This window comes from Microcebus murinus, chromosome 3, assembly GCF_040939455.1.
Source record: "Microcebus murinus isolate Inina chromosome 3, M.murinus_Inina_mat1.0, whole genome shotgun sequence".
Lineage (NCBI taxonomy): Eukaryota > Metazoa > Chordata > Mammalia > Primates > Cheirogaleidae > Microcebus > Microcebus murinus.
The window spans coordinates 30201754-30228314 of record NC_134106.1 but is presented as its reverse complement, the minus strand read 5'-3'; the positions used below and the strand labels follow the sequence as shown (position 1 = coordinate 30228314).

Sequence of the window (26561 nt, the reverse complement as noted above, 5' to 3'; positions counted from 1 at the left end):
GTTCTTGCCTAGAAAGCAGCACCCTGGCCTGGATTCTATAAAAGGTCAATCTCATTTTCATCTTTCCCTTATGTCTCAAGTGTTTGTTTTGTTGTGTTGCTTTGTTTCGTTTTGTTTGGGGTGGGATGGAAGTATGAAGGGAAGAAGTTATTCTCCTTTTCTTCCCCCAAGTCCCAAACTTCTCCTTTGATCCATAGATATCTGTTTCTTGGCCTGGTCTGGCCTGACCTCGTCTTGTAACAGAGTAGCCACCCCTCCTCCCATAGATACCAAAGGGGAATATTGATAGTGAGGAATATGTAACAGAGGGAATGGCCTGGAAAAAAAACAGAAAAAATATTTTCTGTCTCTTTAAACTATCCCCCACTCCTTTTTGAGAACTAAAACCTGCACCCCAGCCTCAGGTCTCTGGTTGGGAGGGCCAGAGGAATGTCCTTTGTTCTTTGTGCTACAGGAGATGGCTCAACTGGAACCCTCCAGGCAGAGGTCTGGGTGGAGGTGAGGAGATGGGACAGATCAGAATCATGGACTGTAGTTGAACAGCAATTGCCTGTAGCTGAACGGCCTCCCTTTAACAGCTCTGTATTTCTGCTTATGCACAGGAATTTAGATTTTGAGATACAAGTCCACTGTTTTCCCCCTTTGCAAGCAAAGTAATAAACTTCTCTTTCCTTCTCCTCAAATCACTTATTTTCGTTCTTCTGATGTGGCCTCGAGGACAAGAGCTGAGCTTTCGGTAACAGTCTGGCCTAGTCTACTCCCATTCATTTGACTCTAAATCTTCTTTTAAACAGCTCTAGAAGGATTTGGCTTTCTCTTCATTCTGACCTCTTACTTCTTTGGAAAATTGGCAGAGATTATACTAAATTTAAAGGACAATAATGTCTGGATAAGGTAGAAAATAGAAGATGACAAAGACAGGGATTGAAAAGAAAGAAAAATTAAAGGGTATTTTTGGATATCATTATAAGAACATAACATTCATCATTAGCCAACATGCTTTGCTGAGTAAAGTTTTCCCTAGAAATGCCTTCCATGTGCTTCAAACAGAACTCTAGGAAAATATTCTGAAACCATTTCTAAGGATATGGAAACTTAAATGTAGTATTGTATGTTTCCATTTCAAAATATAGTTTCATGCAGGAAAATAAACTGTGCCTACTAAAGGAAGATGAATAGGAATAATAAATCAATAAATCAAGAAAAAAAGCCAGTAAAGTATATTACATATTTAACTCAAACACTTTAATTATAAATTTTAAATTTTGAAACGTAATATTTGTCAACAGGAAGAAACCATATTTTACTCTTTAATAACACTGGTACTTACCAATTGCTTGAAGTCTATGAAACCATCTGGCAGAGTTTGGAAAAAAATTGGGAAATGTTGGGTTTGGAGCTCCAATTAAATCCAGTAAAACCAATAAATCCTAAGGGAAAAAAAATATTGTTTAATCACTGTCACCAAAGAATGTTTCCTATTCATCAACAGGGAAAAACAATCAGTTAGTAAAAACAATGCAGTTAGTAAAAACTAACTGCATATCAGAAATTGATAATAATATGGGGAGTTGCATAAATGAACAAAAGATTTAATAATATTATATGCTAATCATTTCAGAGAACTTTTAAAATCTCACTTACACAATGTGGACAAATGGCAAAGTGTTGACTCTTTGTGTATGTAACTCCAAAAGAATATCATTAAGAATAAATTATAAAAAGGATATCTGGATAAATATTTCATATATTTAAAAAGAAAACATTTTGGCCAGGCATGGTGGCTCACGCCTGTAATCCTAGCACTCTGGGAGGCAGAGGTGGGTGGATTGCTCAAGGTCAGGAGTTCAAAACCAGCCTGAGCAAGAGCAAGACCCCATCTCTACTATAAATAGAAAGAAATTAGCTGGACAATTAGAAATATATAGAAAAAATTAGCTGGACATGGTGGCACATGCCTGTAGTCCCAGCTATTCAGGAGGCTGAGGCAGAAGGATTGCTTGAGCCCGGGAGTTTGAGGTTACTGTGACCTAAGCTAACAACACAGCAATCTAGCCTGGGCAACAGAGCAAGACTCTGTCTCAAAAAAAAAAAAAAAAGAATACATTTATTTTATTTTCAGATGGGAGTCCACACCTATCTGATCTTCTATTCTATTCCAATTAGCCATTTTTTCCTTAATCTGTAATGATACAACTCCCGAAAGAGAGAACTCAGATAGTAACTAGTTATTGATCAAGCAGCATCTATAAAATTCCTTGTATAGGAGTTATATGGTATTGTATCTATGGATCTCCATTTTCTTATACATCAAATGAGGAGCTCAAACCAGCTTCTCTAAAAGGTTTCTTCAGGTTATAACCCTCTATATAATTAAACCAGTGTTGTTTAACTTGTTTGAGCTATAAAACAGCAGGCGCGAGGACTTCCTGAAGACTACCCCCCAGATTAAGACTCCCTGATTTATATAAGTGAAATAATGTGGGGGTAAATATCTAGCATAGATCCTGACACATAGTAGATAAACATTTCAGAGTCCATGATTCTAAAGATATAGTATGTATAAATTTATGAATGATAAATATATTCATTTTAAGAAAATTAGGCTTGTTTGAAATAGGAACATATGCATGAGGTTGGATAGGCTGCTAAGAGTTTGTTTCTGGGGGAGAAAATGGTCTTAAACCATCACTATGGATTCATATATTTGGACTGATAAATAAATAACTTTGTTCAGCAGCCAGGTTCTCTGAACCTTTTTAGCCACTTGGGCATACATGAGGGACAGAGTGCCAGCAGGTGTGTTAGAATCATAAAAGACACTGAACAAGGCTGCATGGATTTACAGGGTGAAGGTCATTGATAGGCAAAGAGCAGGAAAGAGTGGAGGGGTTGGGAATAAGCAGTCAGTTCACAGATGGGGGGTCAGGGATGGATGGAGGCACTGGAAAGAATGAAGTCTCAAGAGTAGCATGAGGTTCCAAGCTGGGGTTAATGAAGACTCAGGTTTGAGAAAAGATCAAACATGGGAAGAGAGTCAGAGTAGGAAGAAGACTCAGGGGTGGATACGGAATGTGGGTCCAGGAATGGGGAAGAATGAAGTTTCAAGGGTAGCATGAGGTTCCAAGCTGGGGTTAATGAGGACCCAGGAACTGAGTAAAGATCAAATACGGGAAGAAAATCAGAGCTGAAAGAGGACTCAGGGGTAGGTATGGAGTGTGAGTCCAGGAATGGGGAAGAAAATAAGGCTGTGTGTTATACCCATTACTTAGTACTAATAGGGTTTTAAGGAAGCATCAAAATTCCCCACCCCGTGTCAAAAATGCCACATCAAAACCAACACATCAAAATGTCATACACACTCTGGGGTTACTACAATGCTGTGAAGCCACCAAGGAAATTCTTCACTCCCACCCCCTCTTATTGCACTTCCCAGGACCTCATGCTCCTCAGGCTTTAAAAACTAGCCTCCGAGAAGGGGTTTGCTCTCCCTACCTCTATCCAGTACTGGAGGAATGTGCTCCCACTGGACCCAAATGCTTCTGATGCTTCCTTAATCTGATTTTTTACATCAGTTTAATTAAGCTCAGTCAAACATGGCTTCTAACCCAGAATCATTCTTTTTTAGCTCTGGGATTCCTCAAAAACTCAATGCCTGCCAAGGAATGCTCTATTATAAACACTCTGCTCCAAGGATGTCATGGCATTTTTAGGTCTTTGTTGGCTCTAGCAACCTCTTCCCTGGAGGCAGAGCCTGCAGCTACAGCAGGCTCTGGAAATCACACAGACGAACCATGCCATGCAGTTGGTTGGTGTCTCTTGCTCCCGGCGGGTGTGCGGTCGATGCCATCTTTGCAGCTAAGTGTCGAGACCCATAAAGAGAATCTTGAGGAGACCAGTGAAGAAAAGCCTCTTCCCCATCAAAGAAAATCAGCTGGAGTGAAAGATCTGGCTTGGTGTCTGAAACATTCTGGTAAAAAGAACAATAAAAAGATAGCACAAATGCTGTGATGATCAAAAAATAACATGTTTTCCTATTAACTGGGCCAAAAGATAGATGTGCCATTTAGAAAGGAAGATACCCAAGCAAGTGAAACTGTGCCAAAGTTTATTTCACACCACTTCCTCGCCAAAAATCATCACACCTCCCACTATCTTTACCCATATATATCACCTTCTCCCACTTCCTCTGAAAATAGGAGTCTTAAGCCGGGCGCGGTGGCTCACACCTGTAATCCTAGCACTCTGGGAGGCCGAGGTGGGAGGATCGCTCAAGGTCAGGAGTTCGAAATCAGCCTGAGCAAGAGTGAGACCCTGTCTCTACTAAATAGAAAGAAATTAATTGGCCTACTAAAAATATATAGAAAAAATTATCCGGGCATGGTGGCACATTCCTGTAGTCCCAGCTACTTGGGAGGCTAAGGCAGTAGGATTGCTTGAGCCCAGGAGATTGAGGTTGCTGTGAGCTAGGCTGATGCCACGGCACTCACTCTAGCCTGGGCAACAGAGTGACACTCTGTCTCAAAAAAAAAAAAAAAGAAAAACAAAAGAAAATAGGAGTCTTACAATTTCTTCTTACTCATGGGAGAACTTTGAAACTACAAAATTGCTGTGATGGGATGAACGAGGTGACATGTCACCCAGCTCCTTTGCAGGAGGGTGTGTTGTCCTAGCTGCTGGCAAAGCAGTTAGGCACTTTAGGAACTGCCTTGGCTGCTTCCCCTGGGAGCACCCCATATCCATGGCTGACTACATAGGTCCTGGGGACTCTCTAAAGGGCCACTGTACCTCCAGAGTTCCCCAGGGGTTGGCTGAGCCTGTTGTTGGCCCTATATTATAGCCCAACTTCTCCCTCTGCCCAATCCCATTTCTTCCCCTCCCTGCCACCAGTGTTGATCCAAGGCCACTCCCTAATAAATGACCTGAATGCTAAACTCCACATCTGAGTGCACTTCCTAGGGAATCCACCCTGAAACAACTGTGCCTCTTTCTTGCTTCTCACCTTATTTAAGCCTTCAATTCAGTCTTAAATCTGCCCTAGGAGCTTCAGAGACACACAGAATAATAATTATAGCCTTTTCCTTGAAAGAGCCTACATACACTTCAGTTGGGTTAGGGAGCGATAATAACAAATACATGAGCATGGCAAAATATGCCAAGGGCCACAAATGTCACATAAAAGTCCTCTGGAAATTGGATGGAATGAGAAGTGGAATTCTTGAGGTGTCAAGAAAGGTGTTATGAAAGAGAGAGTATTTGAGCAGAGCTAAGAAGGGTGAGTACGATTCCGATTGATTTTCCACTAACAACAAATCTTACCTTTCACATTAGTCCTGGGACTCTAAGCCCCATAATCCTCCAGTCCCACCAGAAACCCTAATCTATTGCATCTTTCACCTTTTCACAGTCCTTCACCCTCATAATGTCCTCACTTCACTCCATGTTTAGCCGAAATTCCAGTCAATCATTCTAATCACTCCCTTGCATACACCCTCAACTCCCTTGCCTCTCTCTGCCTTGGTCAAACAAAAGGTCATTTTGTCTGTCATGACAAAAACATAACTTAAGTCCATCTTTCTGCCTACTTTGTGCCTCCACTCATGCAGCTAAATCTAACTAGAGAAAAATATTTATATATTTTTCTGGTCTTGCTTAAAATGACCACATGACCACAAACCTTGAATTGGCCTTTCATGTTTGCTGGCAAGTATTTTCTTAGTTCATTCACTCTTGCATCTTCTGGTATTTCATATTCCTCCTCTCTCTAGCACCTCACCCATCCTCACTCCCAATGTCTGCCCTTTATTTCTTCTTGCCATGGTCATATTAGATGCCAGTCTCTCCACTTGTGCACAAAATCCTATTCCCTCTTATTTGCTCAAGGACACCATTCTGGCCAATACCATTTCCCTCCTACATCATCAATTTTTCTCTCTGCTGAATTTATTCCCATGAGCCTACAAACATGCCCTCGCTTCTCTCACCTTAAAATGTTTGACCCTACTATATCCACCAGCTACCGCCCTATTCACCTTTTCACAGTCCTCCACCCTCATAATGTCCTCACTTCACTCCATGTTTAGCTTAAATTCCAGTCAACCATTCTAATCACTCCCTTGCATACACCCTCAACTCCCTCACCTCTCTCTGCCTTGGTCAAACAAAAGGTCATTTTGTCTGTCATGACAAAAACATAACTTAAGTCCATCTTATTTATTTATTTATTTTGTCCCATCTACAGCAAAACTCCTTGAGGGAATTGCTTACTCACATTGTCTCCAATTCTCCTTCTTAACCCTGCCCCAGTCGGGCTTTATCTTCACCTTCTACTGCAACTGCTCTTGTTAAGGGCACCAGTGACCTCTACATTGCTACTCCCAATGGTCAACTCTCAGTCTTCATCTTTCTTGACTTGTGGGCAGCATTTGACATAGTGGATCACTCCCTCCTGGATACAGTTTCTTCATTTGGCTTCCAGGACACAGTATTCCCTCTACCCCAGTCAGCACTGATGGTTCCCTTCATCACCCTTTCCTCTTAGTGCTGGAGAGCCCCAGGACTTGCTCCCTGGGTCTCTTCTCTATCCACAGTCACTCCTTTGATATCTATTCTTGAGGCTTTAAGTTATGTGCATATATATACATACACTATATAAATGATGCATACATGTACATACATCCACAGATATATATATCTCAACAAAAATTCAAAAAAAAATTATTTCCAGCCCTGACCTCACTCCTGATTTCCAGACCCGGTATATTTGATTGCCAAATGAACATCTCTGCACAGATGTTTATAGACATCTCAAACATAAAGTGTCAAAACTCAACTCCTGATATTCCTCCTGAAACAACCTGTACTAACAAGAGCCCCCTTAAGCTAAATTGATGACAACACTACCCTGCAGTTACTCAGACAAAAAACCTGGGGTTCTCTCTCTCTCTCCCTCTCTCTCTCCCTCTCCATACACACACACACACACCCCTCAATCCAGTTCATCCTGCTTCTGCAAACCTATTTCTCACCACATGCCTCTTTTTAATTTGCTTTGTTTTCTTTGAGCCTAATTTATCTCTGTGGTCAAACTCTCCAGATACTATAGCACTTTTGTCTCTCATGAGTCTGTCTGGTTTTGTTTTGATGGACGTACTCCTCCTGGAGCCCTCTCCTGACACCTCCAGCCTGGGCTGGCTCGTAGGCCTGCTGCCCACCTGTTCTCTTAGGTCTCCCTTCACACAATCACCCTAGCGACTCCCTCTGCCTCTCTCTTCAGCAGAGACATTCTAAGCTAAAGGCCCTAAGTTTAAAGGGCCTTGACCAGTTCCAAAGTTCTGGCTCCAAATCAGACAGCACAATCACAGAACACGAAGGCAGAATGAGGCTGCTTGGGACCATTCTGCTCAAGCCCGTGGCAGAGGCAAAAGGAGGTATTAATGGTTTTCATCTCCTGCAGGCTTGCTGGTTTGGGTGCCACATTGAAATTTCAACAGCCAGGTGACTCCAGTGATCAATGCAATGATTTCCCTTCATTCTGTTTTCTTAGCATCAGTTTACTTAGCAGTACACTCTTGTGGGTGCTGATCCTGAGTCCCATGGGGTAAGCTGCTGTTTGTGCTTCATTTCGTGGTTAGCAGGAAAATAGCCATGGCCTTCAGTTTCTAGTAACTCAGCGTAGTACCTGAGTGGCCTGATCTGTGAAGGTCTTCATGGTAATACCATAAATGCCTGGTTACCAGTGTTCACATAGTCACTAAATCACCTGCAGCCTTTCCCCATCCAGTGCTGTATCAGTTAGTCAATGACACAACAATATCATGTAACAAATCACCCCAAACTCCACGGCTTACAACAACAATTATGTATCCTCCCAGGACATACAACCTGTGTGGGTCAGCTGGGGAAGGACTGATCCGGCCTGGGTATGGCTGGAGTGGCTCTGCCTCACCCTGCGGTCAGCCAGGCAGGCTCTGTTCCACGTGTCTGTCATCCCCCTGCTGGTACTGGCGGCCAGCTAGGGCATGTTCTTCTCCTGCCAATTGCAAAGACACAGGACAGCACACCTCTGCTTGTGTCACGTCTACTAACATCCCATCGGCCAAGGCAAGTCAAATCACCATATCCAAAGTGAAGGAGTGAGGAATCAAAACTGGCTACGGCGGGAAAGCACAGCAAAGTTACAAGGCAAGGATGTGGATGTGTTATGATAATGCTATTACAGGAGGGAAGACATACTGCAAAGAATTGGAAATAATTCAGTCTACTCTCTAGCCGCCTTCCAGGTCACTTCCCACCACCACCTACCCATGACAACTGAAGAACTGAAAATAATTCCTTAATACAAATTTAGTTAAAGTATAACTAGAAGAATAAATCTGATACTCTCAAAGTTTGCATTCAAAAACAGCCCTTTTCTAAAATTTTCCACCTCATTCTTTACCTCTAATAGAAAAGATAATTAAGAGAATGTGTGTGTTGACTCAAAATTTCTTAATGGTGACTCCCAGCCAACAACTCATTCAGTCCTTTCTGTTTCTGGCCACCAACAGCAGGTCTAAGCTACGTGGGAAAAGCTAGAGGAGCTCACCAAGAGAAAACACACCCACAGCACTGAATAGCACCTTCAAATCATACTTCATTTCATTTCACGTCCTTCTACTGGGAACGCAAATATGAAAAATTAAACTTTTATATCAGCTTTCAAATTCCCTCACCCAACTGAAGGGCCCTGGGTAAAAGCAGGGCAGAGCACGGGACAAAGGCATCACAGAAGGTTCAAAAAACAAAACAAAATCAAAAAAACAGTGAAAGGAGACTGAGAGGGTATAAACAATTCCTGCTTTCTTCAAGCACATCCAGCAAAAACAGAACCAAATATCTCTATTACTTCCATTACAAGATAAACCTTTTACTTCTTTACCGCCATTATACCAAAGGCTGGACCCTTCATAAGGCTCTGAGGGGAAAAAAGGCATGTGTTTCCTGCGAACAAAGTTTTTTGTTTTTGCTTTGTTGTGTTTACTTGGTTATGACTGATATCAGAACGAAAAGTCTTCATCTAGTTTAGCACTTTTTTCCAATATACCCTGAAGAACACAGAGACTGAAATAACATCTGAGAGTCCCAGAAGTATTTTGAGCCGAGGGCATAACAAAAGCTCTGCTATGCTACATAAAATGGAGCCGAGATTCACAGATAATAACAATAATGCATTTCTGCTTCATGTTTTTCATCTCCGTAGGTCTGAATTACCCACTCTCTGAAGTAGCAGAGCACTGCAACTCCCTCCGCCCTACTCAAGAGCTACTATCTCTCAGATCAGGTTGTGATGTTTCATGGGCCTATAAACAAGAAGAAATATACATGGTTCTCATACTTATGCCTGAACCAACCTTCCTCCTTCATTTTTGGCAAAGAAATGCTTAGTTTAATGTGTCTTCAAGGCTGGGAAATCAAGTGCCTATTAGTGAATGCACTGCCACGTATCTTAGGTTTATTGCCCCTGGTTGACATTTCAAATCATGTCATCTTCCAATTAATATCCATTCAACCTCATATCACTTTGTAACAAATCAGAATAAAAATATACCAAAAGTTTTCATGTCTAAATGGCCTCCCCAATCCCCCAAGGATTCTAGAATTCACTCTGAGTTACTGCTAATGTATTTTATCCTAGGAACCAATAAGCAGAAAACAAATACCTTCAAGGAAAGGAGTTTCTTGTCTAAGGCACGGGCAAGTTCCAACATCATTGCGCATGGCACGGCTGAATCTGTGGCTCCCACAAACACTCTGTTGTCCCAATGGGCAAAATACTTGGAGTCATAATGGCAGGCGAGGACCAAGTGCCTTTTCGCAGTGGGATTGAGGGTGCTGATGATATTCGAGAAAGACCGGTACCCGTAGGGCGTCTGACTCAAGAAGGTGTCCACTTCCAAGACCCAGTCGGCCTTGAGCCTCTGAATTCGCCGCATGATGTGCTGATCAAAACAAAAACCAAAATTTCAGATCTAAACAAGCAGTTTTCATTTATGAACTATGGTTTCAAAATTTTATATGATGCTTTTTAAGTTAAAATTGCAATACATGCTTATTGTAGTAATAGCAATAATGTTGCTATTAATTGCTATTGTAATTAATAGCATTTTTCCTGTTTATAGGAAATGCTAATCCTCTTCCTCTCCCCAACTTTTCCCTTACTAATAAATCCCTTGTTAATATTAACCAATGGTAACAGTTCTATGTAGATCTTTCCACATAGCTTCTCCTTGCTTGCATAAAAATATACTAGCATACAAACATATATATTTGACAGAGGGGTATATGTTTTTATAGAAAAAGAATCCTACTTTACACATTATTCTGCCCCTTGCTTTTCTCACTTACCAATATTATAATATTATGGACATGTCCATAATTTAGGAGATAGAAACCCAGTTCGGTAATACTAATGTCCACTTTTAATGTTTCTAGGAGGCTTTGAAGACATGTTTGAGAAATCACATACATCAGGGTCATACACCAGGGTTTCCACCTCTACCCTAAGCTCTTCGAGGGCAAGAACTGCAAATGGTAGTTCTTTTTGTACCAAGTGCATAGCGTGTACCCAAGTCCACCAAATGCTTCATATGTAATGATCACTCACAAAAGATAATAATGCCCACCTGCTAAGGATAATGTGTTATAGACAACTCCCATAACAAGGGATGGTTGGAGGATATTTGAGATCTCTGCTCCCTATAAGAATCAATAAGCAACTCCGAACCACAATGATATAACAAGCAGCTTTCCCTCTGCACCCAAGGCAGGTCCAGACCCACTGAAAATGCTGGTAAAAAAAAAAAAAACAATCTCTTTCCCCACCTTTCCTGGTCACCTTAGGCCTTATAGGCAATGCAATGGCTGATGGAAGAAAACAAGTAAAAAAAAATAGCACCATTGCAGGTCTGAAAGTATCTTCTTTATGAACCCAGAATTTGTGGATTGGTTCACTGTGGGTTCATTTGCCTTTTCCCAACCTTATTTTCCCTTGGCCTCATTTTTCTTTCTCACTGTGTTCTGTTTTTTCCAAATATTGTATACATCTTTGTAAGTTCCCTTAAATGATTTTCTAAAAAGTCAAATGGCAAGCTATCAAAATAACTAACAATTTGTCCCACGATTAACATCCAGTAGGGATGGACCTTCAGATGATAAATGAACAATAACAGGAAACTAATAGGAGCTTTTTCCCCCAAGGAAATACAGTATTTTCTATCCTAGCCAAGTCTCCTGTGGCCTGCCACTCACTAATGTGACATGACACGCAGGCAAGGGCTTTGGAAAAACTGCAGCAGGAAGCTTCCGAGGAGAAGGGGACTTAACAAGGGGGAGGACACTGATTCTACAGTGTCAATTCTGCAAAAGCCAAATAAACAAATGATTCCCCAGCTGTTCACTCCTTGCTTTTTTGTAGCAGATGGACTTTGTCCTAAATAGTATTATACATGCAGTACCTTACCTTTTCTAGTACAAGTTTTCATGTTGTCTTTTCACATTATCAAAAGCAATGTTTATAACCTTTTTTAAATTCAAGCTCACTAATTTTGTTATTTTCCACAATTCTTAGTATTGTGCTTTGCTCACGGTGGTCACAGTAGATTATCAGTAAATATGGCTTCATTGTAACAGGAAATATAAGTTGATTCAATGAGAATATGTAAAATTATATGATACAAAACCTTAATAGTTTGAATGGAGAGAAATCACTGTTCATCTAAGATAAGTTTTTCCACATATTAAGAAAATTAGTTATTCCTAGAGTTTGGGGAAAAAAATTCCTTAAAAGGGGTCATCTCAAAAAAAAACAACAAAAAGCATATGCTCCGCACATCTGGTATCCAGATGATGAACTGCTCCATAAAATGGCTTCTTGAACACAGATAGCAGCCTGCAACTTTACAAAGTTGGGATTTTAAAAAATATATCTGTTGGCATTGCTCAGAGAAATCTCACACACAAACTCATTTCTCCACTAGTAACCACGTCTCAGGTATAATTCCTGATGTCTAAGTTGACACTAAAATCCACACAAGAATCAGCAAATGCCCCCAAGAGTTTTCCCTGAAGTAATCTTTTTTATTCAGTATAAATATCTTTTGTTTATCTTAGCAACAAAATAAATCATCTTTCTAAACAATCAAATTGGCTGCATAATCTAATTAGGTCACCAATATCCCTTGTTGTGCTTTTGGCTTTCAGATTTAGTCTGCAAGTTCCCACGACAAGTTTCTGGAGGAGGCTCTCCAAACTGCCTGCTTTCTCCCTAGAATGCTCCTGAGCAGGGAGCGCTTGGCTGGGACAGGGTCTAAAGCAGCTGTGCTTCCCCAACTCCAAAGCAGAGAAAGGCTGGGCCCTCCAGGCATGCTACATCTGGGTTTTAAAATGAGGGCAGAGAGAGAGAATTGGGAGGGAGGGAGGGAGACTGAGACAAAGATGAAGACAGATGGAGATTGAGCAGAAAGAGAAAGAAGAAAATGCAAAGATAGAGATGGAGATGGGGGGAGGGGTAGAAAGACTACTATATGACATTCTACTTCCCAAGAGGGTGGCAGGGGAGATTTAGTCTAGGTTAATATTAATGAATGACCCTGGGTCTGATTAAATTAAACTCAAATTCTAATTTCCAGGTTCTGAGAAAGAATTACATCAGTAGACATCAATAGACTAGGTTTGTTTGGAGGAAACAGATTCGCTAGTATTTGCACTAAGTTTGCAAACACATCATCGTCAGAGGACTGCCACTGAGGACTTCAGGTGTCTCTTCCTTGGGTGTACCACACACATGCAAGTCCCGCAGGCCAGCTTCCTGTGTGGAGGTCGCACCCTGGGATGTACATGCCTTTCCCTGAAGAAGTTCCGTTTCAGCTGCCCAGATGCACTGTGTATCTGTAGGGTATTTTAACACCTGAAGTTTCTAATTCACCTCTTTTATTTATTCATTTATTTATTTATTTACTTACTTATTCATTTATTTTTGACACAGGGTCTCATGCTGTCACCCAGGCTGGAGTGCAGTGGCCCAGTCATAGCTCATTGCAGCCTCTAACTCCTGGACTCAAGCAATCCTCCTGCCTCAGCCTCCCCAGAAGCTGGGACTACAGGCTCATGCCACCATTCCCTGCTAATTTTTCATATTTTCTATAGAGACGGGGTCTCACTATGTTGCCCAGGCTGGTCTTAAACTCCTGACCTCAAATAATCCTCCCACCTCAGCCTTCCAAAGTGCTGGGATTACAGGTATGAGCCACTGCACCTGGCCTGGTTTTCCTCTTTTAAACAAAGGACATTGCTTGCCTCTTCGTGAGACTTTATCATCCTAATTTATAAATTTATTTTTTATTCCTGTCTTTGATAGAAATCAATGAAATACTCTGAAATGTAATGCCTTCAAATTATTTATTTTACAAATAAATTATCTCCTCAAAATAAAAATATTCTAATAATCCAATAGACAACTTTGGGCTCATTGATCAGAGACCATAAAAATATAGAATGTGGGATATGAGTCCCCTAAAATATTATCTTTCTCTAGGAGAATCCATAGCAATGCATATCTTTACTGATAACTGCAAAAGTTAATTCACTAACCAATTTTATATCAAGTTCACACTTCTTTTTTATATTTGAAGGTCTTCTCTAATTATAACCCTGAAACTCTATAAATTTATAAAACATCTGATCTAATGCTCAAAAGGCCTCACGAGGAAAAAAAATTCTATCATTCTTGTTTAAATTTAGTTCTGAATAAAAATATATAATCCTGGTCAAATTAAGGCCATTAGTGTAGTTCCCCATAATACCTCTGTCACCTACCTCATTTTCCAAATGAGAACTCCTTTGTCTTCCACAGGTTAGGGGACAGGTCTCTATAAATTAAATTCTCAAAAAATTACGAAACCAAATCTCATTAGTGAGATGTCTAGCACAACTGTCAGCCAGACCACCCATAGGCAGCCCAGCAATAGTTCCCCATACATTCTAAAACATTGTCAATAAATTTCTCATTTGCTTCCACTCCCTGGTGACACTGGAAAATGGTATTGTGGCTTCAGTAACTCTTTTAAATGAATATGTATCTTTAAAATCACAACAGTATCTGTATATCATTTATGCTATATACCGCATTCTGTTGAAGCTACAGATCTAACAGCAATGTCTGTTGTGTTTATGAATTTCTAGAGCCCACAGGTGAGGGACCTCAGGCCTGACTGAAACTGCATATAGTTTCCAAGTATGTGCCTGTTTTCCTGGTATATATGGTCTTCTGAGCAAATGGTAGGAAGGTATTAAAAAGGAGTTGAGCGAGCATTGTAGACCTAGATTTTTTCCTACTGAGAAACTGAGGATTTTGGAAAGTGCCAATAAGTGCTCTGCCCTTCTTTTAAGAAAGTGTCTGGGAGATGAGGCCCAAAGAACATAGTTGAAATGAATGGTATGTACCTCTCTCTCCAACTTCGCATGAGAAGATGCAGAGCTAGAGACGTTTGAGCGCCCGTCCCACAGAGCTGGTTCCTCTCAGCTCTCCAGAGATAGGATGGAGAAGTCGAGCAGGTTCTGGCCTCTTAGAACGTGTAGAACCTTTGGCAAGTGAATTCATATTCCCGAACCTCAGGTCTTTTTCGATCCATAACATTGGAACAACAATAGACTCCACACGGGAGCACCGTTGTGAAGAGTGAATGAGATGATCCATGCAAAGAGCTCAGTAAAGCACCTGACCTGGAAAAAGTGCTCAGTGGAAGTCAGCTAGCATCACTATTATTCCTCACTCTACATAAACGTTAGAAAGAACTAAAGTGCTCTTAGGGTCTCCACCATCTAATTCCTCAGGAGGAGCAGGAGCTGTTCAGATGAAAGACAAGAGGCTAGCGGGGAGGAAAAGACACATAGTGGGTAGAAAGGAAAGGCTCCAGGGCTGGGCCTTGCAAGTCTCACTCTGGGCACAGCAATGGGTGCCACTGTCTTTTGCCTGAAGAGTTAGGCAGGTGGAGCAGTCTCCAAGGAGGGACATGAGGAGCCAATCCCAGCTCCTTCCCAAGCTGTCCCTTGAAATGGGACTAGTTTGGAAAAACAGATATTCGGAGGTGGGGTTTCATATTGCTTAGGGAGACTGACAGTAAGGAAACAAAGAGATACTCAATGTCTAGTCCCACTTCTGGCTTATTCTACCCTCTACAGCAGAGTCTTCTAAACATCCGTAGTAAAACCAGGGGGTCTTGAAATCAGTCTACAGGTCATGACCTGCATTTTTTTTTAACTAGTAAAATAGAATTAACAACATCAGAGTGAAATGCAGGTAATAAAAGTATTTTCCATAGAACTTCTGTTTCAGTTAAATATATCGGTATGTTTGTGTGTATAAAATGTAAAATATATTTTTACTGTGGATCAGAGTCATAAGTTTGAGAAACACCATCCTGGAGAAAGTAGCCTTAACCCTGGCCTTAACCCTCCCTCCAGGGAGAACACAATTTCCCTAAGGGGAATGAGGGCCTGACAGTACCATGACACTCCTGGCCCAGAACCTGCAAGCAAGGACTGTCTAGGGCTGTTGATGCTGGTTGTTTAAGATTCAAAAAAACTTGGTTGGGAACATGGGGGTGTGTCATTGAAATGGCCAAGAGTTAAGGACTTAGTACTATATTGTACCCCAGACAGAGATTTCACACATAAACTCATTTAGATTAACATATATCACTTAATTCAGAACAGACATCTACTCTCAGTTGTGATTTTCTTGGTTGCTTATTTGGTGAGTAATGAGATGACAGATCTGAATATTAGACAACTTAGACCTTCAGCCATAACGTTATCTCTCGTGTGAGAACAAAGTATTCAACAACCTGAGGTTTGTGTGCCGTGTCCTCACCTGCCGGGCAGCGTAGCTTCCAGGAGACCCGGGGTATCGCTCTCTCAGCAGGGGCCGTAAGTCATCTCGCCACATGTCAGAAATACTGGTGCCTTCCGCAATTTGCCGAAGAGACGATGAATTCAACGTGGCTGGTTGGTGATGATTCTGAGGATTAAATACAATTGTTTCACTGGCCATCGTTTCATAATATGTTAAGATCCTCACACATTTGCAATTAATTCCTCTAGCCCTCAAAAGAAAGGATAACTTTTATGTCAAACAAGTTAAATTAAAACATTCAACTTTAAAATTGGCCCCTTAACATCCACCGCCCCCAGCCAAGGTATGTTATTAAAATTAGTTTTACCTATTGCTCTTTTAATGTAGCTACTAGAAAATTTAAAATTACATCTGTACATTTTGTTATCTATTTCTATTGGACAGCGCTGACTCAGATGAATGTTGCAATTCCTGTCAGCCTAAGCTTGATGATTCAATAACCCACTAAATAGTAAAATTTTTATCTTCAGTTAAAATTATTGTATTTATTTACCTATTAGAGACAGGGTCTCACTCTATTACCCTTCCAAGTCACTGGGATTACAGGCATGAGCCACCTCACCAGACTCTAAAATTATTTTAATATTCTATTAATGCTCATACTCTTATGTATACTTACATATTAGTTAAGTGAAACTGAAGAGGCTAAATAATAGCTGGAGTGATGGCTCATGCCAGTAATTACAGCACTTTGGGAGGCTGAGCATAGCTTGAGACCAAGAGCTCAAGACCTGCCTAGGCAGCATAGCAAGGCCCAATTTGTACAAAAAATTTAAAAAATTAGCCTGGGATGGTGATGCACACCTGTAGTCCCCACTACTCAGGATGCTAAGATAGGAGGATCAGTTGAACCCAGGATTTGGAGGCTGCACGTCAGCCTGGGCAACAGACCAAGACCCTATCTCTAAAAAAAATTAAATTAAATAAAAATAAAAAGTTAGGCCTGGCGCGGTGGCTCACACCTGTAGTCCTAGCTCTCTGGGAGGCCGAGGCGGGCGGATTGCTCGAGTTCAGGAGTTCGAAACCAGCCTGAGCAAGAGCGAGACCCCGCCTCTACTATAAATAGAAAGAAATTAATTGGCCAACTAAAAATATATACAAAAAAATCAGCTGGGCATGGTGGCGCATGTCTGTAATCCCAGCTACTTGGGAGGCTGAGGCAGGAGGATTGCTTGAGCCCAGGAGTTTGAGGTTGCTGTGAGCTAGGCTGATGCCATGGCACTCACTCTAGCCTGTGGAACAAAGTGAGACTCTGTCTCAAAAAAAATAATAATAAAAATAAAAAAATAAAGTTAAATAAACATAACATTTAAACTCGTATTTTGGGTATGACTTTATAAGTTCTGTATTTTCATATGAGACTAGTAATGACGAATCATTCATTCATTCATTGCGTGGTTTTCAGGCACTTATTAACAGAATGTGTTACTTCTCAAAGGAAAGAGTGTGACTGACCTGGTGAATGACGAAGGTAACATAAGGATATTGAATTATTTGGAATGCAAAACAGAAACTAAGGGAGGCTTGTCTGTTTTACAGTTCCGACTAGGACCAGTGTTAGTTGAATATGTTTAAGTAATCATGCGAGTATTTTCACTCCATGTGAACCACTTCATGCAGCTATTGAGAGACTGGAATTAGAGAATGTTTAGTGCCTAATTACTTATACTCACCTGCACTTTGAGATGGTTCAGCATTACTCTCCAGTATTTATCATGCAAAGAGCATGAGCTGTGGGATCAGACAGACCCTCTCAACTCCGAACCGCACCACTTACTAGCTGTGACTCTGGCCAGGTTACTCACCCTCATTAAGGCTCAATCTCATCTGTAAAATGGAGGTAATAACACCTACATCCTAGGGTAAGTGAAATTAAGTGAGCATATATATATGCAAACTGCCATAGTAAATATAGAATGTGTTAGTTCTGCTATTCCCTTCTGTCACACACTAAAGAGATATAGAATGCATTGTAGAGCTGGAAAAGCCCCTTAGAGATGATCTAGCCCAACCTCCTTGATCGGTATCAGTGGAAACTGAGGTTCATAGAAACCAGCCAATGTCCCAAGGTGGCGGGAGAGTTACTAGTAAATCCATGAAAAGATCCCTGGTCTGCAGCTTCCCAGTCCCGTGCTAGTCCTAGTCTGCCTCATGCCTCATCTTTGCACTTCCACTTTACTCCTAAATGCGGATGCTGTGCCTGAACATCAGAAGGTTCGTGTTTGTTCACTGGTGATGCATTTTAAAATATATTTCCTTAAATAAATTTGTCACTGCAGGCTTTAAATTTCTTGATACCTCCAGGATCTAAGTCCTCATGTTAGCTCTCAAATAACCCTTTTAGAAGAAAGCTGAAGCTCAAAGACAAAACAATAGAAATGTACAGACAGAAAAAGAGGAAAACAGAGGCGAGAGGTCAGAAGACTTCCATGGTTAATTATTACTCAATCCAGCCAACAGCAGCCTGTCTGATCTCTTCCCCTTGTCCCTTCTCAGCACGCTTGTCACTCTGGCACTCGTCCAGGCACTAAAGTGCTCTGAGGCTCTGCTCCCTTGGGACCTTGGCATCTACAGTGCCTTCTGCCTTTCAGGTTGTTTCCCCTCCTCTTCACCTGGCTAATTCCTGTCACTTCAGGTCACAGCTTGGAGGCCACTTCTTAGTGTGTTTACTTGCTTAATGTCTGGATTTCAAACAGGCCATCAGCTCCACGAGGGCTGAAACTCTCTCTCCTGTTTACCACTCTTCCCTACACGGGATACACGGGGCCTGGTTCATACTGAGCGTTCAATAAATACTGGGCAAATTCATCAAATAAGCAATCAATAGATGAACTATGTTTCTAAAACTATCTTTGCTAAGACTGTGTTTACATAATAATAAAATTAAATGGGCTTTTTTGCTGTTACAAATACCAAATCAGTTGAATGCACAAACAGGTGCATTCAAAGACAGAAGAGACAGGTGTCCACCTGCTGCGATGGCCAGCAAATACTGTGGTTCAATGTCAATGGGCTTTGTTCTTTTTGAACTTCAGAGGTCAATGCTTCTGAGCAGGGTTAGCCCAGGTGGTCACTGTGACAATCAAGACGTGTTACGTCAAAGGCTGTTTGAGCAGTGGCTTCTTATCTATTTATTATCCATTCCCCTACCCCAGAGCCTACATAATCCTTCGCTCCATGTCCACAGTAAAAAGAAATCAAGCTCATGTTTAAATAGGTAATTTATAGAGGCTTGAAAAAGCTCTTAAGATATTTTTAAAAAACCAGGAACAAAATAAATGCCGCCTGCCTCAGGATCTCTAATTGTAAGAGATACTGTGGATGAAACCTAGTTGGCAACCAGCACTACCAAATGCTTAATCGATGAATAAAGGGTAAATTCAGCAGATAGGCTCACTGATGCTCATGAATTTAGAGACTTATAGGTGTTTGTTCCCCAATCTCCTAGGTTCAACCATTTAATTAACATACTTCAGTAAAGAGCCCTGTCTCACCTTGCCTCTCTGGAGGCAAAGATGTCCCTGTGAAATCACAGAGATAAAAGCTTTCCAGTCAGTGAAAGATAGAGAAAAGGAAACCACCACACTCAGTTGATTACTTAAACCCTTCTATTCATTAAAGCCCTATATGGAAAACCATCTGACTTTCGCAACCTAAGTAGCATGTATTCAATTTTTAAGGAGTGTTACTCTCAGAACTCAATAAATATAAAAACCTATGTGGAGATGAGAAGAACAAGTAAGAGAGGAAACCTGGAAAGAAAGTGTGGGCTCAGCAAGAGGAAAGTCACTGAGGCAAAAACAGCGTTGAGCCCAATGCTAAGTGCAAACCCAACTTATTGGAGATTTATTTCAGTTGAAAGGCACTTAGAGCACTTTCTATTGGTGCAGGCGTTCTCAGAGGAATGAGGCTCTGTTACAGCCCCTGCCTTGTCTTTTCATCCAGGCAGAAAGGACAATAAGTCTGCTCTGGTGACAAGAATCTTTCAGCTAAAATAGTGTGAACCAGATATCCTGAAGAATCTCCTCTATGCTAATCACATGGTGCCAGGCCAAAGAGGGTTCTAATTTCATAATTTGTAGAACTGGCCCAATTAGCAGAGGAATTTAAGGTTCCAAACCAGAGTTAAAGGGAGATCATTGCAGAAGTGCAGCCAATTCAAGTCCAGTTTCCATCCCATGGAATGGATGGAAATGACTGCCTTCCAGGCAGCCCTCAGATTAACACCTCTGCCTGCTGCAAAGTCAACTCAGCCGGCATTTACTGAACTCCTGTGTGTCAGATGCCACTGACATTACAAATGTAGCTGGGCAAGAGTGGGGAACTGGATAAGACAACATCTGTCTTCTTCTAAATGCAAGCGGCCCTCTACCTAAAAGCAGAGCAGTGCAGACTTTAAACACAACAATTTAGAGTCAAATCTCATCTCCCTCACTTACTAGCTGTGACTAGGAAAGGATCACTTATCTGTAAAATGGATATTTCAGTGCTTACCCACCAGATGGTAGAAACTCCAAAAAGACATTCTTTTTGTGGTTTTTTTTGGTTTTTTTTTGAGACAGTCTTGCTCTGTTGCCTGCGCTAGAGCACAGTGGTGTCAGCCTAGCTCACAGCAACCTCGAACTCCTGGGCTCAAGCAATCCTTCTGCCTCAGCCTCCTGAGTAGCTGGGACTACAGGTGCACACCACCACGCCTGGCTAATTTTTTCTATTTTTAGTAGAGATGGGGTCTTGGTCTTGCTCAGGCTGGTCTCGAACTCCTGACCTCAAGTGATCTTCCTGCCTCAGTCTCCCAGAATGCTAGGATCACTGGTGTGAGCCACTGTGCCCAGTCCAAAATGACATTTTGTCTTCCTTTCCCTACCAACAGCTAGCCCAGCCCGGACCTCCCTGTTCCTGCCTTGGAGCGTCCATCACTGCTTCCACAAGAACCATGCGCGGTGGAGGAGTGGATGGCTAAGGACTCTTAGAACCATGGAAAAGAGGAACCCTAGAACTTTTAGAACTCCAGGTATTTCAGAATACATACAGCTCCAGAAGCAGAAAAATGTGAGATGCTAAAGACTCAGTTATCGGTTTACCAGAGCTGACAGTGAAGGAGGACTCCTAGGTGAAACCAACTCTTCTGTATGTGGTTCCTCCCTTCAAAACATCTGCCCCTCCATCCCCAATATGAGTTGAATTTCTCTACTCACCTTTGTTATAATGAAGCAAAATTCTATCAGTTAAAATACATTGGGTCCTAGCTTTATAATAGAGAAAATTTGAAAATAATCTAAATATTCAAGAATAAAGAAACAGTTAAATTATAGAATGATGATGATTTTATAATCATCAGCTGATGCTTTCAGTGAATTTCCTGGCCTAAGGAAATACTCATATTATTAAGCAACATAACAAGATATAAAACTGTATATGCAGCAAGATCTCTAGTATGAAATAAATATTCATGTGTTTATTTTTAAAATAACCCTTATTGAACATTTACCCCAAGCCAGCCACTGTGCTAAGCACTTTATATGGTTAGCTCATTCATTCCTCATGTATATATATATACATATACACACATACACACACACACACACACACACACACACGGAACTAGAAATAAAAACACCAAAATTATTAACAGCAATTATCTGTTATGATCAATTACCTATTAACTATCTCTAAATAGTGGAATTATGGGCGACATTAGTTTTCTTTTTAGTATACTTTTCTGTATTTTCCAAGTTTTCTAAAATAAGCACATGTTAACTTTATAATTAGGAGACTTCAACAGAAGCCATACTTTTTAGTTTATTAAAGCTAATATCTTTTTTTAAAAAATATGAAGCCCTGCTAGGCACAATGGCTCACACCTGTAATCTCAGCACTTAGGGAGGCCAAGGGAGGAGGATTGCTTGAGCCCAGGAGTTCCAGATCAGCCTAGGCAACATCTCTGAGACCCCCTCCATACAAAAAAAATAAGAAAAATTCTCCAAGCATGGTGGTACACCTGTAGTCCCTGCTACTCTGGAGGCTGAAGCAGGAGGATTGCTTGAGCCCAGGAATCCAAGGCTACAGTGAGCTATGATCCTGCCACTGCACTCCAGCATGGGCAACAGAGTGACACCTTGTCCCTAAAAAAAGCATATGTCTGGAAACAAGCAATTTTAGAAAAATAAATACATAAATAAATGAAGCAAATGGCTGGGTGCTGTGGCTCACACCTGTAATCCTAGCTCTCTAGGAGGCCAAGGGGGATGGATTGCTCGAGGTCAGGAGTTCTAAACCAGCCTGAGCAAGAGCGAGACCCCGTCTCTACTATAAATAGAGAGAAATTAATTGGCCAACTAATATATATAGAAAAAATTAGCTGGGCATGGTGGCACATGCCTGTAGTCCCAGCTACTCGGGAGGCTGAGGCAGTAGGATTACTCGAGCCCAGGAGTTTGAGGTTGCTGTGAGCTAGGCTGATGCCACGGCACTCACTCTAGCCCTGAGCAACAAAGTGAAACTCTGTCTCAAAAATAAATAAATAAATAATAAAAATAAATAAATAAATAAACGAAGCAAGCATATGAAGCCCTTTCAACAGCCATCAAGCATTTGCACCTAAGAGAGGGCTGATTTAACAGCTGGCTGCCAATGTTGTACTAATGGACCTGTACTAAAGGAACAGGGCTGGGGATCAAGGGAGGAGGAGAAGGAGTCAGGAGAAACAACTCTGGAATATGAATGAAATCCCAGAATAATGATGACCTTTGAGCTGCATGCGGGACATCAAGGAAAGGGGAAAATAAGGAGTAAGAGAAGAGAAGGTACCAAAAACAAACTACCTGTTTTGGAACTCCATTTAGGGTCTGCTCTGACCCAGAAAGGGAACGTAAGGTGCTCCTCTGGCCTTCCAACCTCCCTACCCCACACCCCTGCACTACCTGCACACTGTTCTGTGTACATCAGCCAGGACCCACCTACCTCTAGAGAACAGAGTAGAAGAGGAAAGGAAAAATCTCTGCTTCAGCCAAACCTTAGGTCTTCAATTTGCTAGTACATAGTGGTCATGTGTCCTCATCTATAAATTGGGGATGAATGTACTCTTCAAACAGGGGTACTCTGAAGTTCAGGTGAGATAGTTATGTTTATATGAGACACCTGGTACCCAGACACCAATGCCCCTACATATACATCTGTGTGTCCACCTGACAGTCTAATAATTTATAATATTATTACTATGAAAAAATTGTTTCCAGGTTTCAAATAATGAAATCATAGTCTCTGAATACAACCATAAACCGGGGTTGATCTACTTTTACATATTTGGTGACTCTAAAAGAGTCACACCTTTATTTCAAAACAAAAGAAATGGATTTCAAAATGGATGCTTTCTATACCACGCCTCACCTGTTGGCAGACCCATGTACCAAGGTCGTGCCTCATATAATTACCATAGTCAAATGCCATAAAAAGCAGGAAGGCATGTATTTTCGTGTGGGCTGATTCATCTCCCAGGCTGCAAGACTTTACGAAAGCCTACAGAATAAAGGGGAAGGGAGCTAGAAATTGAGAAATTCATGGCTGATTGCCATTTGCGTATACCGTTTGCTTCATTCGCTCATACCATTTGAAAGCATTCAGTTTCTCCATGGAACAGTGATCAGAAGCTTCTTAAGATAAAAGGGGATTCGTTCTTTAGAAGACATTTCTCAAAAGCTAAATTCTCATTCGTTTTAAACATTTGAAGACTCACAGCACCTTCTCCCATCCACAAATTCCCCCTTGCCTACACACACCTACAAGTGATCTTTTCAGAGCAGTTCATTCGGTCTCCACCTCATTCATTCCCTTCCACTTAGATGTATCATAAAGACATATTTAGTGTGGCTTCACATTCCAGTTTTTAAATATCCCCTTTGCAATTTCTGACCAGGAGGGTATTCACTGTGAAGCAGAAGAGAGAATTTGTGTTTGTATAATTCAACCTTCTTCTTCATGGGGCTTCTTCTACTGAAGAAGTTGTTTTTCTTATCATGAAGTTCTTCTTGCATTGACTTCCCTCACCCCAGCCAGGTTCCTAGGGACGGGTGGTCTCCATGTGTGAGGGGGACCTCCTAAATGGTGAAGCCAAGTAAGCACGATCCAGAACTGAAGCGGGCTATTCCTGCACACACGCGTGTGTGCGGGCAGGAGTGAGCATTCCCCGGTGTGCCCCGTATTTCAAACGCTTGAGTAAATACAGGCGCACCGCAAGCACCGAAAAGACCTGTTCAATCACACTGTCAAAGTTTAGATCTCTTTACTTTGCTGCTTTTCTCAGTATCTTTATAAACATACCGTTTTACTCTAATGCCATTAACATTTGCACAAAACTGTTACACAAGAAAAGGAAATAATTGTAACCCGATTTGCTTCACGCAGGGGAACTTGCAAATCACTCTTATCCTAAGTTCCCTATATGAGATTTTTCACCTACAACTAGATAAATTTCTCTGAAAATGACATGTACCCTCTTTTGAGGGGGGAAAATGATTTTAAAGTAAAGTGGATCTCCAGTGAAGGTCCTTTATTCCAAGTGTTAAAAATCTACACTTGATCTTAGCCAAAAGGCCGATAAGCGATTCGCTTAAAAATCTAAAACCAACACGCGTCTGCGCTGAGCCCGCGGGACACTTGGCCCCGCAGCACCGGCGGACGCAACCGCGGGAGGGGGTCACTTGGCCCCGAAGCACCGGCGGACGCAGCCGCGGGAGCCGTGGGCACACCCGCAGGCGCGCCCGCTGCCCGGCGGCCGGAGCGGGGACAGCCGGCCTCCCGGCTCGCGCGTGGGCGGCGATGCGCCCTCACCTCCCCGCGCAGCCGCCGCTGGCGAGACACGCTTCCTGTGCCTATCAGCACCCCGTCAGACCGCAGCCCGGGGGAGGCCGGTGACATCACCCAGCCCCCTGGCGTACCCAAAGCAGCCCGAGGCCAGCCCCAGGCTCCCCGGCGAGGACGCAGAGCCCCGAGTCCTCGGGCACCGGTCAGGGCGCGGGCGCCTGGGCTGGGGACCGCGGCCCGCCCCGCCTCCCGCTCTGCCTAGCGAGGGCTGGCTGGGCCGGGGTCCCCGCAGCCGCCAGGAGCCGCCCAGGTACAGACGTGGCCGAAACAGCCCTCACCTTCTCCTCGGTCCAGGCTGCGGCGCCAGCACTGACCGCCCGGGCTGCCGAGGGCAGGGCGGCCAGCAGCAGCAGCAGCAGGTGGAGGGTGCCCACGACGCGCCGGCCCCTGCCGCCTGCCATCTCTCCCAGGCCGTCTGGGCGCCTGTTCCCCGGGCCGCCAGCGGTCACGAGCCCGGGAACGCGCGTCCTTCGCCTTCCCACTTCTCCACCCTTGGGTCGACTGCGCCGCCTCCCCATCGCCTCCGGTCGCCTCCCGCCGCGCGGCGCAGGCCGAGCCGCAGCCCTCCTCCCCGACCTTGGCAACCCCGGGGCTGGGAGGCCCTGGGTGACACAAGCTTCCGAATCCAAGCCAACACGGACGGCCACTTCCTCATCTTGAAGAGGATGAAAGGAAGGGACATGGAAGAGCCTTTTTATAATATGATCTCCAATGCCAAAACAGGGAATAGAAAGGGGAGGAAGGATTCATCAGTTCCCTGGGAGTTAGGAAGTGTTTCCCACAGCTCCTAAAGAAGAGGGGGACAGGGACTCAACATTTGCTGAACACTGTACCAGGCACTTTTCCTCTGCGCTTTTCTGATGTGCCCTTATTGAACCCATTAATCTCATTTTACAGATGAGGAAACTGAGACCCTCTAAAGAAGATCTGGACTGTAATCCTCAAGAAAAAGTATTTCCTCTGTAACAGTGCATCTTGATCTTTTTCTCTTTTTTCTCACAAATAGTTGCCTTGCTTCATGGGAGATGCACCATCATACTCCCAAATTAGCCAACTTAAAAAGTCTGGTTGAGGGCCGGGCGCCGTGACTGACGCCTGCAATCCTAGCACTCTGGGAGGTTCAGGTGGGAGGATTGCTTGAGGTCAGGAGTTCTAGACTAGTCTGAGCAAGAGCAAGACCCAGTCTCTACTAAAAGAAAAATTGGCACGCACCTGTAGTCCCACCTACTCGGGAGGCTGAAGCAGGAGGATCATTTGGGCCCACGAGTTTGAGGTTGCAGTGAGCTATTACGATGCCACTGCACTCTTCCCCGGTCTGAAAAAACAAAAAAAGTATGGTTGAAGTAATTATCTGAAATAAATGAGATCTAAAATATTCACAGTGGCTCTGAAGGCAGTCACCTTCTCCAATGCATGCCCCCAAAAGGAATAGCCCAAAACGATTTTAACAACTTTGTAACATCAAAGGTCGTTGTTATCCAGATAAGCCTTGCGAGGAGGAGGGGAAAACATTTCAATTTTGCCTGTACGTTTCTGGGCTAAATAGTCAGGACAATTACATCACCATTCTCTTGTTCCTCCACAGTGAGGATCAGGGCTTGGCCTGCCCTGAGTCATCTCCCCCTAACATATAGTTCCCCCAAAAATCAGGACAAGGACACTGACACAGAACTATTTCCCAGAGAGCAAATGTTTGAAGATAATGAAGGCTGACAGAAAGCCCACCCATTCTATTAATATTTTCCTAGGC

At 42.6% G+C, this 26561-nt stretch overlaps 1 protein-coding gene across 1 annotated transcript in view; it reads right to left on the bottom strand.

The window, feature by feature from the left end:
- QPCT (glutaminyl-peptide cyclotransferase) overlaps positions 1-25430 on the bottom strand; it is a 32450-nt gene extending 7020 nt beyond the window's left edge. Inside the window, exons 1-5 of the mRNA XM_012788450.3 lie at positions 25090-25430; positions 15911-16057; positions 9702-9980; positions 3794-3970; positions 1331-1430 (exon numbers count right to left, since the gene is read on the bottom strand). Of these exons, the coding sequence (XP_012643904.1) occupies positions 1331-1430; positions 3794-3970; positions 9702-9980; positions 15911-16057; positions 25090-25329 (943 nt within the window). The 5' untranslated portion in view covers positions 25330-25430. The remainder of the gene's footprint in view (positions 1-1330; positions 1431-3793; positions 3971-9701; positions 9981-15910; positions 16058-25089) is intronic.
- Between the last annotated feature and the right edge of the window lie 1131 nt (positions 25431-26561).